Source organism: Nylanderia fulva, unplaced genomic scaffold, assembly GCF_048542155.1.
Source record: "Nylanderia fulva isolate GAGA-0341 unplaced genomic scaffold, ASM4854215v1 Scaffold14, whole genome shotgun sequence".
Lineage (NCBI taxonomy): Eukaryota > Metazoa > Arthropoda > Insecta > Hymenoptera > Formicidae > Nylanderia > Nylanderia fulva.
The window spans coordinates 214181-227118 of record NW_028189622.1 but is presented as its reverse complement, the minus strand read 5'-3'; the positions used below and the strand labels follow the sequence as shown (position 1 = coordinate 227118).

General features: G+C 43.6%; 1 protein-coding gene across 1 annotated transcript; it reads right to left on the bottom strand.

Moving 5' to 3' along the window:
• Positions 1-164: 164 nt before the first annotated feature.
• LOC114943172 (uncharacterized) lies at positions 165-12323 on the bottom strand. The gene is made up of 8 exons (XM_029318754.2): positions 11824-12323; positions 9096-10839; positions 8751-8988; positions 8400-8509; positions 8043-8289; positions 7327-7531; positions 7055-7250; positions 165-6972 (listed from the first exon to the last, which is right to left on the bottom strand). The coding sequence occupies exons 1-8, from the start codon at positions 12087-12089 to the stop codon at positions 5383-5385; spliced, it is 4596 nt and encodes a 1531-aa protein (XP_029174587.1). The 5' UTR covers positions 12090-12323; the 3' UTR covers positions 165-5382.
• Between the last annotated feature and the right edge of the window lie 615 nt (positions 12324-12938).

The window sequence follows — 12938 nt, the reverse complement described above, 5'->3', positions numbered from 1 at the left end:
TTACATAACAGAAAAGTGATCTCGTTATATGCAAGGATTCATTTCAATCGACGGGGGACGATTCAGAAAAGAGATTTCTTAATGAACCACATTTATTCTCGGGGAGTTTCTCTGTAAAAAGAATATTTTTTTCTTCTTCAGGAATATATGAGGAGGAATATATATATGTACAACATCGATTTACTTATTCCATTGTGTGTCATGTTCTATTAATATCACTTACAATATATTAATGTTAATAAACCTGATACAAATATATTCTGTGCCACATTTTGTACTTGTAAACATTTCTTTTGAATTTTTCCTTTTGTCGCGTATGTATGTGTGTATGTTTGTGTGTATACAAATGTATTTTTATGTCTTAGCAAATGTATCTCGTTTGTTGTATCCTTATATTTATGCATAAACTAATGAAACGCAAGTAAAACTGCGTTTAAGTGAGAGATATATGAGGATAAAATGGTAACTGTCTTTATAAATGGCAGAGCTTTGTAAAAAAAAGAAGGAAATCAAGAAAAAAATATTCGACAAAAAAAAATATGACAAAAATCGTGAAAAAAAAACTATAGATCCTTTCCCCTCTTTAATTGCTATATTCAGCTTGAAAAAAACCTGTATATACAATATATGTATATACATATAACAAATGAGCGCCTTTTTTCGATTTGGCACAAGAGTTGCAAGATATTTTTAGATCTTTGGTTTCGATAAATGGCTAATGGGGCTAATTTAAATCTAGAAAGAGAAACCTCTGGAAGCGACACGAAAACCAACGTTTATGATAAAATACACACGTTGATTTGTAAAAATAAATTTTACAAATTATATATATATGTATGCCTAGTAAAAAAAAATTAATAATTAAAATAATTAAATTATAATTATTATTATTTATTATTTTTAATTGTTATTAAATAATAATAATTATATTAACTATTATTACATTATATAGCCTCCTTCGGAAAGGAAACTATATATCGAGTGTATATTTCATATATAAGCGTAAGAAATGTAAACGTAATATTTGTCGAGAGAGCCGAGCTTTTATATACATACATATACCCCTGTGTGAAGTTAGCCCCCCAATATTAAAAAGGTCAACATTTTTTTCTTGCAAACGTTTGCCCATCGTTTGCCCATAAATGCCCCATTGGAATTTTTGTTTGCTCCCCTCCAGTTCAAAAGTGACAGTCAAATCAATTTTGGGGGGGCCAACTTCACACTGGCAATTTTTTGTTGCAAACGTTTGCCTATCGTTTGCCCATGAATGCCCCGTTGGAATTTTTGTTTGCCCCCCTCTAGTTCAAAAGTTACAGGCAAATCAATTTTGGGGGGCCAACTTCACACTGGCACTTTTGTCTTGCAAACGTTTGCCCATTGTTTGCCCATCGTTTGTCCACGAATGCCCCGTTGGAATTTTTGTTTGACCCCCTCTAGTTTAAAAATTACAGGCCAATCAATGTGGGAGAGCCATTATCTTCACTCCGATTTACAATAAGCTCATTTACAAAAAAAAATTTCGAGTCGTGAATTATCAAAGTTTATATATGATACCGCCTACATTAGCTTTACCCAAGGTGTACAACATGGATGTTGTACGTGTGTGTGTGTGTGTGTGTGTGTGAGTGCTGTGTCCGCGCGCGCGCGCATGCGTATAATTTTTTTATGTTTTTATGTATTTTATATATTTTATTTTATATTTTTTTATATTTTTATATTCTATATTTTTAATTTTTATTTTTTTTAAATTCTTTTTTATACTTTTTTATTTTTCATTATATATAATGTGTTTTTTTATTATTTTTTGTATTTATATTTTATTTATGAGGCTGTTAATTCTGTCAGTGTGAAGTTGGCCCCCTAAAATTGATTTGCCTGTAACTTTTGAACTAGAGGTGGGCAAACAAAAATTCCAACGGGGCATTCATGGGCAAACGATAGGCAAACGTTTGCAACAAAAAATTGCCAGTGTGAAGTTGGCCCCCCCCCCCCCCAAATTGATTTGCCTGTAACTTTTGAACTAGAGGGGGGCAAACAAAAATTCGCACGGGGCATTCATAGGCAAAAGATAGGCAAACGTTTGCAACAAAAAATTGCCAGTGTGAAGTTGGCCCCCCCAAAATTGATTTGCCTGTCACTTTTGAACTAGAGGGGGGCAAACAAAAATTCGCACGGGGCATTCATGGGCAAACAATAGGCACACGTTTGCAACAAAAAATTGCCAGTGTGAAGTTGGCCCCCCCAAAATTGATTTGACTGTCACTTTTGAACTGGAGGGGGGCAAACAAAAATTCCAACGGGGCATTCATGGGCAAACGATAGGCAAACGTTTGCAACAAAAAATTGCCAGTGTGAAGTTGGCCCCCCCCCCAAAATTGATTTGCCTGTAACTTTTGAACTAGAGGGGGGCAAACAAAAATTCGCACGGGGCATTCATGGGCAAAAGATAGGCAAACGTTTGCAACAAAAAATTGCCAGTGTGAAGTTGGCCCCCCCCCCAAAATTGATTTGCCTGTCACTTTTGAACTAGAGGGGGGCAAACAAAAATTCGCACGGGGCATTCATGGGCAAACAATAGGCAAACGTTTGCAACAAAAAATTGCCAGTGTGAAGTTGGCCCCCCCAAAATTGATTTGACTGTCACTTTTGAACTGGAGGGGGGCAAACAAAAATTCCAACGGGGCATTCATGGGCAAACGATAGGCAAACGTTTGCAACAAAAAATTGCCAGTGTGAAGTTGGCCCCCCCCCCCCAAAATTGATTTGCCTGTAACTTTTGAACTAGAGGGGGGCAAACAAAAATTCGCACGGGGCATTCATGGGCAAAAGATAGGCAAACGTTTGCAACAAAAAATTGCCAGTGTGAAGTTGGCCCCCCCAAAATTGATTTGCCTGTCACTTTTGAACTAGAGGGGGGCAAACAAAAATTCGCACGGGGCATTCATGGGCAAACAATAGGCAAACGTTTGCAACAAAAAATTGCCAGTGTGAAGTTGGCCCCCCCAAAATTGATTTGACTGTCACTTTTGAACTGGAGGGGGGCAAACAAAAATTCCAATGGGGCATTCATGGGCAAACGATGGGCAAACGTTTCCATAAAAAATATTTTTTATTTTTTAATATTGGGGGGCCGGTGTGAAATTGGCCCCCCCTAAATTGATTTGACTGTCACTTTTGAACTAGAGGGGGGCAAACAAAAATTCCAACGGGGCATTCATGGGCAAACGTTTGCAAGAAAAAAATTTTGACCTTTTTAATATTGGGGGCTAACTTCACACAGGGGTCATACACCTATATATATATATATATATATATATATATATATATATATATATATGTATATATAAAATGGAAATTTGAAATTGTCGCTTTTTAATGGAATTATTAAGTCGATATCACTATAATAATTAATTGGGTGTTTGTCGTTAAGATTAATTTTTCGCGCGGCAAATCAAGTTTCGAGCCGCAAAATTCGCATTCGATTCTGAAATGCTCGTAATATAACTTATATGGCTAATAATGCCGCCGTCGCTCTCTATGACATATATAAGTATATACATGTATAATGACTAGAATAAAAAGAACATTACAATCTGTTATCACCATGCAGATATACTTACAAGCTACCGCGTTAGGCATCGTCTCGATTGAATTATTTCGCAAATATTAGCATCCCAGATGTATCAAACGCTCGCTTTTTTGTATACACGTCCCGTTTTGACTGAAAATTATATTTATTTGTTGTTAACATATTGCGTGCCAGTGCATATATAAAGTGGGTCACTTAATGTCTTTTATAAAAAAAGTTTTGTATGAAACTTGTTTTTGACTAGGAAGGGGCACAAGTCAGAAATTTGTTTGCAGGTAGCGCCACCTTCGAAAAATTTTTTTAAAATAAAAACTGATTTTTTTTTATTTAACAAAAGTTGATAAAAACCATATATATTAGTTCAGTGTTCTTTTCTTGATACATTTTTTAATTTTAGAGTATAAACTTTTGTTAAAAAAAATGATTGGTGAATTTCTTAAAAATGACGCTATCTTGGAAAAATTTTTTGAAAATAGAAACTAATTTTTGTTTAGCAAAAGTTGATAAAAACCATATATATATATTAGTTGAGTGTCTTTTTTTTTTAATTTTTCCATGAGTTAATAATTTTTTAAACTTTAGAATATAAACTTTTGTTTAAAGAAAATGATTAAATTTCTCAAAGTGACGCCAAATGTAAACTCATTGATATCGCTTGTGTCTCCCTTGAAGTCAAACAAAAATGGCCCACTCTGTATATACATACATATTGAAAATGGTCTTTGCAGAGACTATCTGGGATGCTGCAATTATCACCAAAGCCACGTTATACACACGGAGTATTTCTGAATGAAGTATAGATCCGAAATAGAAGAATATATATAAGCTAAGAGCTAAATAACAACTTCTTAATAATTTTACTTATCACTGACGGACGTGGCACTGGATCACGATGTATCTCTGCTTTCTTTTTTTCAATTTCGCAACGACCATTCTATATATTTATATTATATATACGATATACTCATCATACACATCATACTGTTTCTGCATACATGTATACTGCTTATTAGAGGAAGGTAATAAAGAATAAATAATTTAACAGCTATACACAATTACGCGGAGATTAAAATTAACTCTCGTCTTTCGGTCCATCATTCTCGTGTGGAATAAATTTTTTCTCGGGCTAATTTTTTTTAAAAAAATAACATCCTCTCTAAAACACGTCATGGATGCACGCTTTTGCTGTATATTTATCGCATTTAAACGCATTTAATCACATTTATGATTATAAGATACTCACTAATTTTTTTTTATTAATATCTCTTTTAATCGAAAAACTTTTGCTTTTTTCGAAATCGCTCTTTTTTCCTCACACCGCGTAAACAGTTTTTTCTGTATTTTTAAAACCTGAACTGACTACGAGAATAAAATATTACGTTTTCGAACTATATACTTTATAAACAACGTATGAAAATGGCAGTTTCCGTCTTTCATCCGGACATATCACAACGTAAAACAATGTGCGAATTTAAATCACCAACATCTATATACCGGGTGTTCAAGAAAAACTCGAACAAATTTCTAAACCCTACTCCTCATGTAAAAAAAGTTCATACATGGTACGTAATACATATAAACTTTTTTTTATTCGTCCTACAAATTTGTCCAAATTATTTCGCGAACACCCTGAATATATACATATATAAATTCTTTTGATAAACAATAAAAAAAAATTGCAGACACGTTTGCGAATACACGAAATAAAACTTAACGAAAAAACCTCGAATCGCCGCGATGACCTTGAAAAAACCTTGAATCGCCGCGATGACCTTGAGCAAGGTCAACAAGGATCAATAATAACCTGGATAGTGATGGTACCCGGGTCTCGGAGGATGATAGGGGGCCGGACTGACTGGATAACTGGGATTGTATCCCGGTGGAGGTGGGGGCGGGGAGAGTATTCGGGGACCTTCGCCGGCGTCAGGTACTACGTGCGTCGCAACCGAGCCGGCCGGTTGCGGGCTGGTGATGACCCGGGTACCAGATCCGTGGAGGTGGTGCGACCTGGAGAGGCTAAGATCGACGCTGTGCCGGCCGCCCGGGGTAAGATCCAAACTGACCACCCGCAACACGTCGCTGTGCGACGGATATGGCGGCGGCGGAGGCGGCGGTGGAGGCGACGACATCGGGTAGCTGCCGGTTCTGCTGAGGTCCACGCTCTGCCGCTCGCCGATGTCGTAGAGATGATGGTGGTGGTGGTAGCGCGTGTTCTGCACTTGGGCGCCGAAGTTGTGGTGGAAACCCCGGGCCGACATATCCAGACCCTGGAGCTCGCCGGTGTTCAGCATCAGCGGATCGAAGTTGGATCTCTCCCGAGCGAAGTCCTGCTCGCCGAGCGAGTCATACTTGTAGGACGTCGACAGGTCGAGCTGCAGCGCCTTCTCCTTCACGGAGAGACTAAGATTTTGCGCCACCGAGTCGCCCTCGTCGCTCGACAGATTGTCCGTGGGCACCTGGTGATGGTGATGGTGGTGGTGATGGTGATGGTGCACGTCCTGGTAGCGCGGGTTCGGCGTGGCCGACGGCGATACCATGTCCTCCTGCTGCAGGTGGATGTAATTCGGCGAGGAGACGCGCGGCAGCTCCTCGTGGTGCAGGTACTGCTCAATGTTGTGCGTCCTCGACACGTTGATGTAGTCGACTGTGGGTCGGTGCAGGTGATAGTCCACGTGCAGGTGGCCGGGAGGAGTGTGTCGATCGTCGGATGTCGGTGCTGGCGACATCAGCTCCTCCTGCTGCTGGATGTACGTGTCCATGTGATTCGGCGACCGGGACTGCGGCATCGGCGACTGCAGCTGGCTCGAGATGGTGTACAGCTGGGCCTCGCGGTCGTTATCTTCCAGGATCGGGCTCGACACCGCTCCTATATCCCTCTCGGCGGCGTCCAAGGCCGCTTCGACCAGCAGACTCGCGTTCGCGCTCTCGGTTCTGCGATACACGCTCAAGCCCAGCTTGTTATCCATCACCAGGTTCGATGTGCGGGAGATCACCTTCTCGTTGCCGACCTCCTTTCTCCCGTCCTCGAAATCGTACACCTCGGAGGAAGATATCGGCTGCAACTGAGCCATGTCGGATGACGTAGGCGGCGGATACTCGCCCAGCCACTTCTTGCTGCCCTTGCTCTGGATCCTCGTTGTGCCGTATATGTCGACCTCCGTTCGCACGTTCTCCAGCGTCGTCGTTGTCACGTCGAGGCTGCCGGACAGGCTCGGGACCTGGGACTCTTGCTGCTCCGTCTTATACTTGATTATAGTAGTATTCGTCCCGCTAGGGAATGAATCCATGATGGCGTTGTGAGCGGAATTCGGCGCCGCCGTCTCGACCTTCAAGCTGCTCTCCGAGCTGCAGTCGTCCAGGGACGGTAAACTGTTGCTGTTATCCTGTTGAGAGCAACATGAAGGGTTAAAGTGAGAATTCGAAGAGGTTTCGTTGATCCTTACGTAATTTTCGGACGAAACTCACCTGTGAATTCCTTCTGCTGGCGTGACTGGTTCTTCCACCGTCCTCGACAAGCCCACCGCTGTAAGCGTCGAAGGTGTACGCCACGGATCTTTCGATCTTGGGCATCATCTCTTCCGTAAGGCCGTGCACCTTCTTGTAGTGAAACTGCAGACACTGTTTCGTTGTGAAAGCCGCCTTACAGCTGTTCTCTTTGCATCTGATGAGGGGAGGAAAAAATAAATGACACAAATATCAAGGACAAAGATAAGAAATAAAGGTAAATCTTGGCTCACTTGAACGGTTTCACGCCGCTGTGAGTCAGCATGTGTATCTTCAAGTTGCTCTTGTTCTGGAACATCTTTCCGCAACGATCACACGTGGCCGCGGCGACGACGTCTTTGTGGTGAACCTCCTTCATGTGCCGTTGCAGAGCCGCGCGCGAACCCAAGAGTTTCAAGCACGATTTACATTGAAATTCCCTGAGCACTTCGGACATTTCTGCGCAACACGTTTAATAAGGAATGAGTAAAAAGAAAATAATATATACAGGGTGTTCCATTTTAATCAATCGCCTCAATTTTTCTATTTTTGCATGATTGTATAACAAAATGTTTTAATCAAGAATTATTTATTTAATTTTAAAAGGGACAGAAGACGATACTGATTTTTTTTAAAGAAAGCTTTTCAAGGTCATTTTAAAGATCAATTAAATTTTTAAATAGAATTTATAACTTTTTATGACGAAAGTTGAGAAAAATCAATTTATATATAAAAAAAAATATATAGAATAGTTCAATCAAATAAATTTAAAAAAAAGATCTTCAAGTGAAAAGTACCCTTGAAAAGCACCCTTCAGGAAAAAAAGTTTAGCGCCATTTTCTGTTCTCCTTCAAATCAAAATGTTGTTTGAAACATTTTGTGGTACGATCAAAAATGACAAAATTATTGGGGGTGATCGATTGAAACGGGACACCCTGTGTATATAGCAAATATAACGCTTGGTTCTTACCGCTGTGCATTCTTTTGATGTGCACTTTGAGTTTCTGCGGCTGACAAAATTTGCGACCGCAGAAGTCGCAGAGCGGTCGCGAACGTTGCGGATTCTGCGCGCATCCGTAAGTTCTATGCATCTCCAAGTAATTCAGTCTTAAGAAGAACTTTTTGCAGTATTGACACTGATACGCGCCGCGACCTCCGTGCAACTCCGCTGCGTGCTTCATGATATTGTCCTTGCCGAGAACAGCGGCGCCGCAAACCTAAAAAAAAACATGACAAGATCATGTTAATAAATAACGTAAGTACAATAATACACTTGGCAAGCATACTCATTCAAGGTATAGACAATATTCGAGAAAGATTAAAATACCTTGCAGTGATATTTCCTTATGGTCAAACTGTAATTCATGTCATGAAAGACGCAACAATGCAATCGGTAATATATTGGATGAGCAAAATTAAGGTTGCATCCTCCACAATCTGAAAATAAGATGAACGAGCGTGATCGTATGAGACAGACAGATTAACATAATATTAATGTAGCCCAGATAGCAAGCACACGTTATTTTGACATCAAATGACGTCATTAAAATCAAAATGACATCATTAGACGTCAAAATGACGTCATTAGAAGCAAAACGACATCATTAAATGTCAAAATGACGTCACTTTGACGTTTATGACGTCAGTTTGCTACTTGAAATATGTAACCCCCGCGTACTTGTCTTGTCTATTTTATTCTTCCTCGTCCAGGCGGAAGATTGCGAGTCCGACCAATAAGTAAGCTCCACCCCGGACAGAATATTCTGTGTCGTGACAAAGTACAGTTGACCTTGCTTCGTCGTCAGCATCGCGACGTTCCTCTTCTCCTTCGTCTCTGCCGGTCTGAGGTATCGCATCCAATTGCTCTTTAACGGATCTGTAGTACTGATAAATACACTCTTCCCATTATGATCTATCTGAAAAGAAATAAAAAGCCTTTGCCGTAGAAATTAGACTCTCCCGAGCCACCTTGGTTCATTATTACGTGTTTTATACGCAAAGTATAGAAATCTAACGATAATACCTCCCAAATGTGTCGCATGGAGAAGTCGTCCGGGATGTCCATCTCCTTCACCGAGCTGCCGACGATGGGACCCAATTTGGCGCGTATCGGAATCGGTTTCCTGGCGTAGATGCTCAGGCCGTGATCGGTATTCGCGATCTTCAGCTCCAGACAGTCCGGCAGGGAGTCTCTCGCGTACAGAGGACGCTCGGCGTCCACCAGCAACTGCTTCTCCTCCCTCTGCGCCTTCGACTTGGTCTTGCACTGCTCGTTAGCGGCCAGAGACTCGTCGCCGTCCGATTCGAAGCCGTCGTCCGCCAATCTTCCATAACCCTCGGACATGGGATCCTCGGACTTGAGGGCCTTCGTCACCTCGGGATTCTGCTTGTGCATGCTCAGCCAGTCCTCGTACGCGATCGCGTCGGCTATCGTGTGAAGAGGCTCCGTGAAAGGGCAGACGTCCTGCAGGTGGGGCACCTCGCACTCTTGGCAGAGCTTGATCTTGATCGCTAGCCTTTGCGGCTCCGACAGAACCGCGTCCGGCTTCTCGGCGACCTTCCCAGCCGGTCCCACGGTCGACGAGGGCGGCTCGGCCTCGGGCGACCTGCGCCTCACGGCCTGGGTCTCCTCCTGGACGATACCGTCCTGCGGCGCCTTTCGCACGTCGTGGTGCCTTTTGGTCTTGTGCTCGTTCCCGTGTTTGTGCTTCTTCCGCCGATGCTTGGACGTCGTCGCCGCGTCCGGAACCTTGCCTCCGGAAGCGCTGTCCTTCGCCGAGGCATTCTTGCCAGCTTGCTCGTCGTGGCGCGGTCGCTTCCGTCTCCTCCTCTGTTTGCGATCCTCCTCCGCCTTCTTGGGCTCGTCGTCCTTCTGCGACGCTTCGTAGAAGGGAGTCGCGTCCTCGTGTTCGGTCTTGTCTTGAGATTTCGAGGTCTCTTCTTCGGGAATCTCTGCGGCTTGCGCCACTACGATATCCCCGATACTGGATTCCGGGTTCAACAGATAGTCCACGTCCTCGTTTAAATCCTCAGCTTTGCACTCGCGTTTTAAAATGGCCGAGGACGACGACGTAGCGTCGTTGAAGTGCAGCTGAGGGACTCTATCGTCCTCCAAGGGATCCCTCGCCGGATCGCCGGACGCATCATCGTCGACGTCGTTTCTGGCATCGTTATTCGCAGTATTATTTACATCGTTAAACCTTACGCTATCTACGTATTCAGTCTTCGTCGTGATGGAATCAAGGGGATCCTCCGCGTTGATTCCGAAGCTTATGTCTAGTTTTAATTTAGAGTCTAACTCACTGACTATCACCGTCGTCGTCGTCGTCGTCGTCGTCGTGGTCTCGCAATCGCGCGAGTCCTTGCTTTCTATTACCGGAGTACAGTTCTGCCCGACATGTTGTTCCAACGCGTTCTCGTTGACGCATTCCGCTGCGATCTCCTCGTTCTTCGAGTGTCGCCGTCTCTTCCGCTTGTCCTTGTGATGCCGCGTCTTGCTCTTGTGATGCTTCGACCTCGAGCTTCGTCGCACGTGCAGCTTGATCGCGTCGTTCAACACCTTCGACGACACCGTCCCGCTTATTGTACCGGAAGAAGGCTCGCGCATCTTGAGCGGGTCCGAGTCGGGGGCATCCTGTCCACCGCAAGCAGGCTCCTCCTTCTCCTCTTCCTCGTCTGCGGCCTCGACCTTGACAGTCCCCTTAGTGTGACCTTCTGCGACCTGATTCGCCTTCCAGTTCTCCGCTCCGTTGCATTTGGCGTCTTGCCTGGGTGAAAAATTCATGTATCAGAAGACCGTATTCTCACGAAATTATAATTAATTATATTAGAATTAATTAGATTGATCAAAGTTAACCCAGATAGCAAAATGACGTCATTAAACGTCAAAGTGACGTCATTTTGCTAACTGGGAAGATATGTGAGCGAAAATCCTAGCCCAAGTAGCAAATTGATGTCATTAAACATCAAAATCGCATCATTAGATGTAAAAATAACGTCATTTTGACGTTAATGACGTCAGTTTGCTACTTGGGAGGTAACATATGTCATTTTGACGCCGAGTAAAATCATTATGGGTGACAAAATGACGTATCAGAAGACTGTATCTTTATATATTCTCACAAAATTATTATTATTATATATTATAATTAATTAGATTGATCAAAGTGAAGGATATGTAAGGAAAAATATGTCATTTTGATACAGAATGACGTCATTAAATAACAAAATGATGTGATTCTGACGTTTAATGACGATTAAATAGCAAAATGATGCGATTTTGACGTTTAATGACAATTAAATGGCAAAATGACGTTATTCTGACGTTTAATGACGTCAGTTTCTACTCGAGAAGAATAAGGGGTTTATATCTCCCCGATTGAAATTCGTCGCGGAATCATCCGATCGAACCTGAAAACGTCATCCTGCCTCGCGAATTTTCAAAAGGCCGCGACGATCCGGGTATCGATCCGAGTGCTTCGACGTTGTTCTCCCCCCCCCCCCCTCCCAACCTCCTGTGCACCTTCCCCCGCAAGATGGCGGTTCGACGCGTCGGATGACAGTAGGGGGGAATCACCCCGTGGTGACAGTTAGGGTCTCTCCTGTCAACGCGCCAAATCGAAACGTCGTCCCCGTCGGCATCCTCGGGCTAACTCCCCCGAGCCTCGACGACGAGGATGACGGGTCGGCGGCCGATTCCACGGAGAAGAAAAAAAAAAAAAAAAAAAAACCCCGAAAAGTCCCCCGCCTACCTGGTGGCGCCGACGGAGTCGGCGAGATCCAGCAGATAGACCGCGACATCCTCGTCCGTCGTCAGACCCAGCCGTCTCTTCAGGGATTGCCAACGCTTGCCGCACGTCGGCCCGATGTTTACGCCGCGATGGTGCTGCTCGGCCACTTCCGGAACGATCGCCGCCGCACTTCCGTGCGGTTGATGCCGATGATGATGATGATGCTGCTGCTGGACGCTTCTCGTGTTCCCCGGCTCCCTCACACGCCGCGTGCCCTTCTTCGGCATAACTACATATCGTACAGATTCGGCCGCGAGCGGATCGGCTGCGAGGGTGAGATAGGGAACGAGACGGAGGAAGAAAGAGAGAGAGAGAGAGAGTGTGAGTGTGTGTGAGAGAAGAGAGAGACAGAGAGAGAGAGAGCGTATACGGGCCCCTCCGAAAGGGCACCTCCGCTAGGAGGACGCGCACCGATATTATCCTATCCTCTTTATGCTCGCCGCCGTCTGCCGCCCCCTCCCTCCCCTTTCACCCCCCCTGCCGCGTCGCCCACACTCCACCCGCCCTCTCGCGCGCGCGCCATCCCCCTCCCTCCCGCTCTCACGCTCTCTCTCACTCTTCTTCGTCTCTCAAGCGCTCTCATGCACGTTCGCGCGCTCCGTCTGTTCTATTCTACTTTATCGATCTCGCCGGCCGAGGGATGCAACGCGCAACGCGCCCTTTCCTCGCCCTTCGCCCTTTCGGGCGACTCTTTTGCGCGTCGAAAAAAATCCCGGCTCGTTTCCATGTAAATTGGAAATTAGAGAGAAGAAAAATTTGTAAACGATTTTTTTTTAATATTTCGATAAATAATGTTCTCTCTGACAGCACACACATTCCAAAGACGTTTGGAGAATATCCTATGAGGATGTTCTCTGGATATCTTTCGGATATTTTGTGCTACTATATAGGGCTTTAACCGTATTTAAGCTTTGTCATTTTTTTTATATTATGTGTTATCTATATGTATATATTATTTTTACATTTGTTATTATATTAGATAATTAATTTTTTTTTATGTATAATATAGGTTCTTTGTAGCTGAGAAATAAATATAAAGGAGCCCTAAAATTCTTCTATTTGATAATCAATCATAT

Bases quoted from the DNA above. Each gene is read 5' to 3' on its own strand.
- LOC114943172 (XM_029318754.2), bottom strand. From the start codon at position 12,089: ATGCCGAAGAAGGGCACGCGGCGTGTGAGGGAGCCGGGGAACACGAGA. The intron at 10,840-11,823 runs GTAGGCGGGGGA...TTTTTCACCCAG, and splicing joins GACTCCGTCGGCGCCACCAG to GCAAGACGCCAAATGCAACG. The intron at 8,989-9,095 runs GTATTATCGTTA...ATTTCTTTTCAG, and splicing joins CCATGCGACACATTTGGGAG to ATAGATCATAATGGGAAGAG.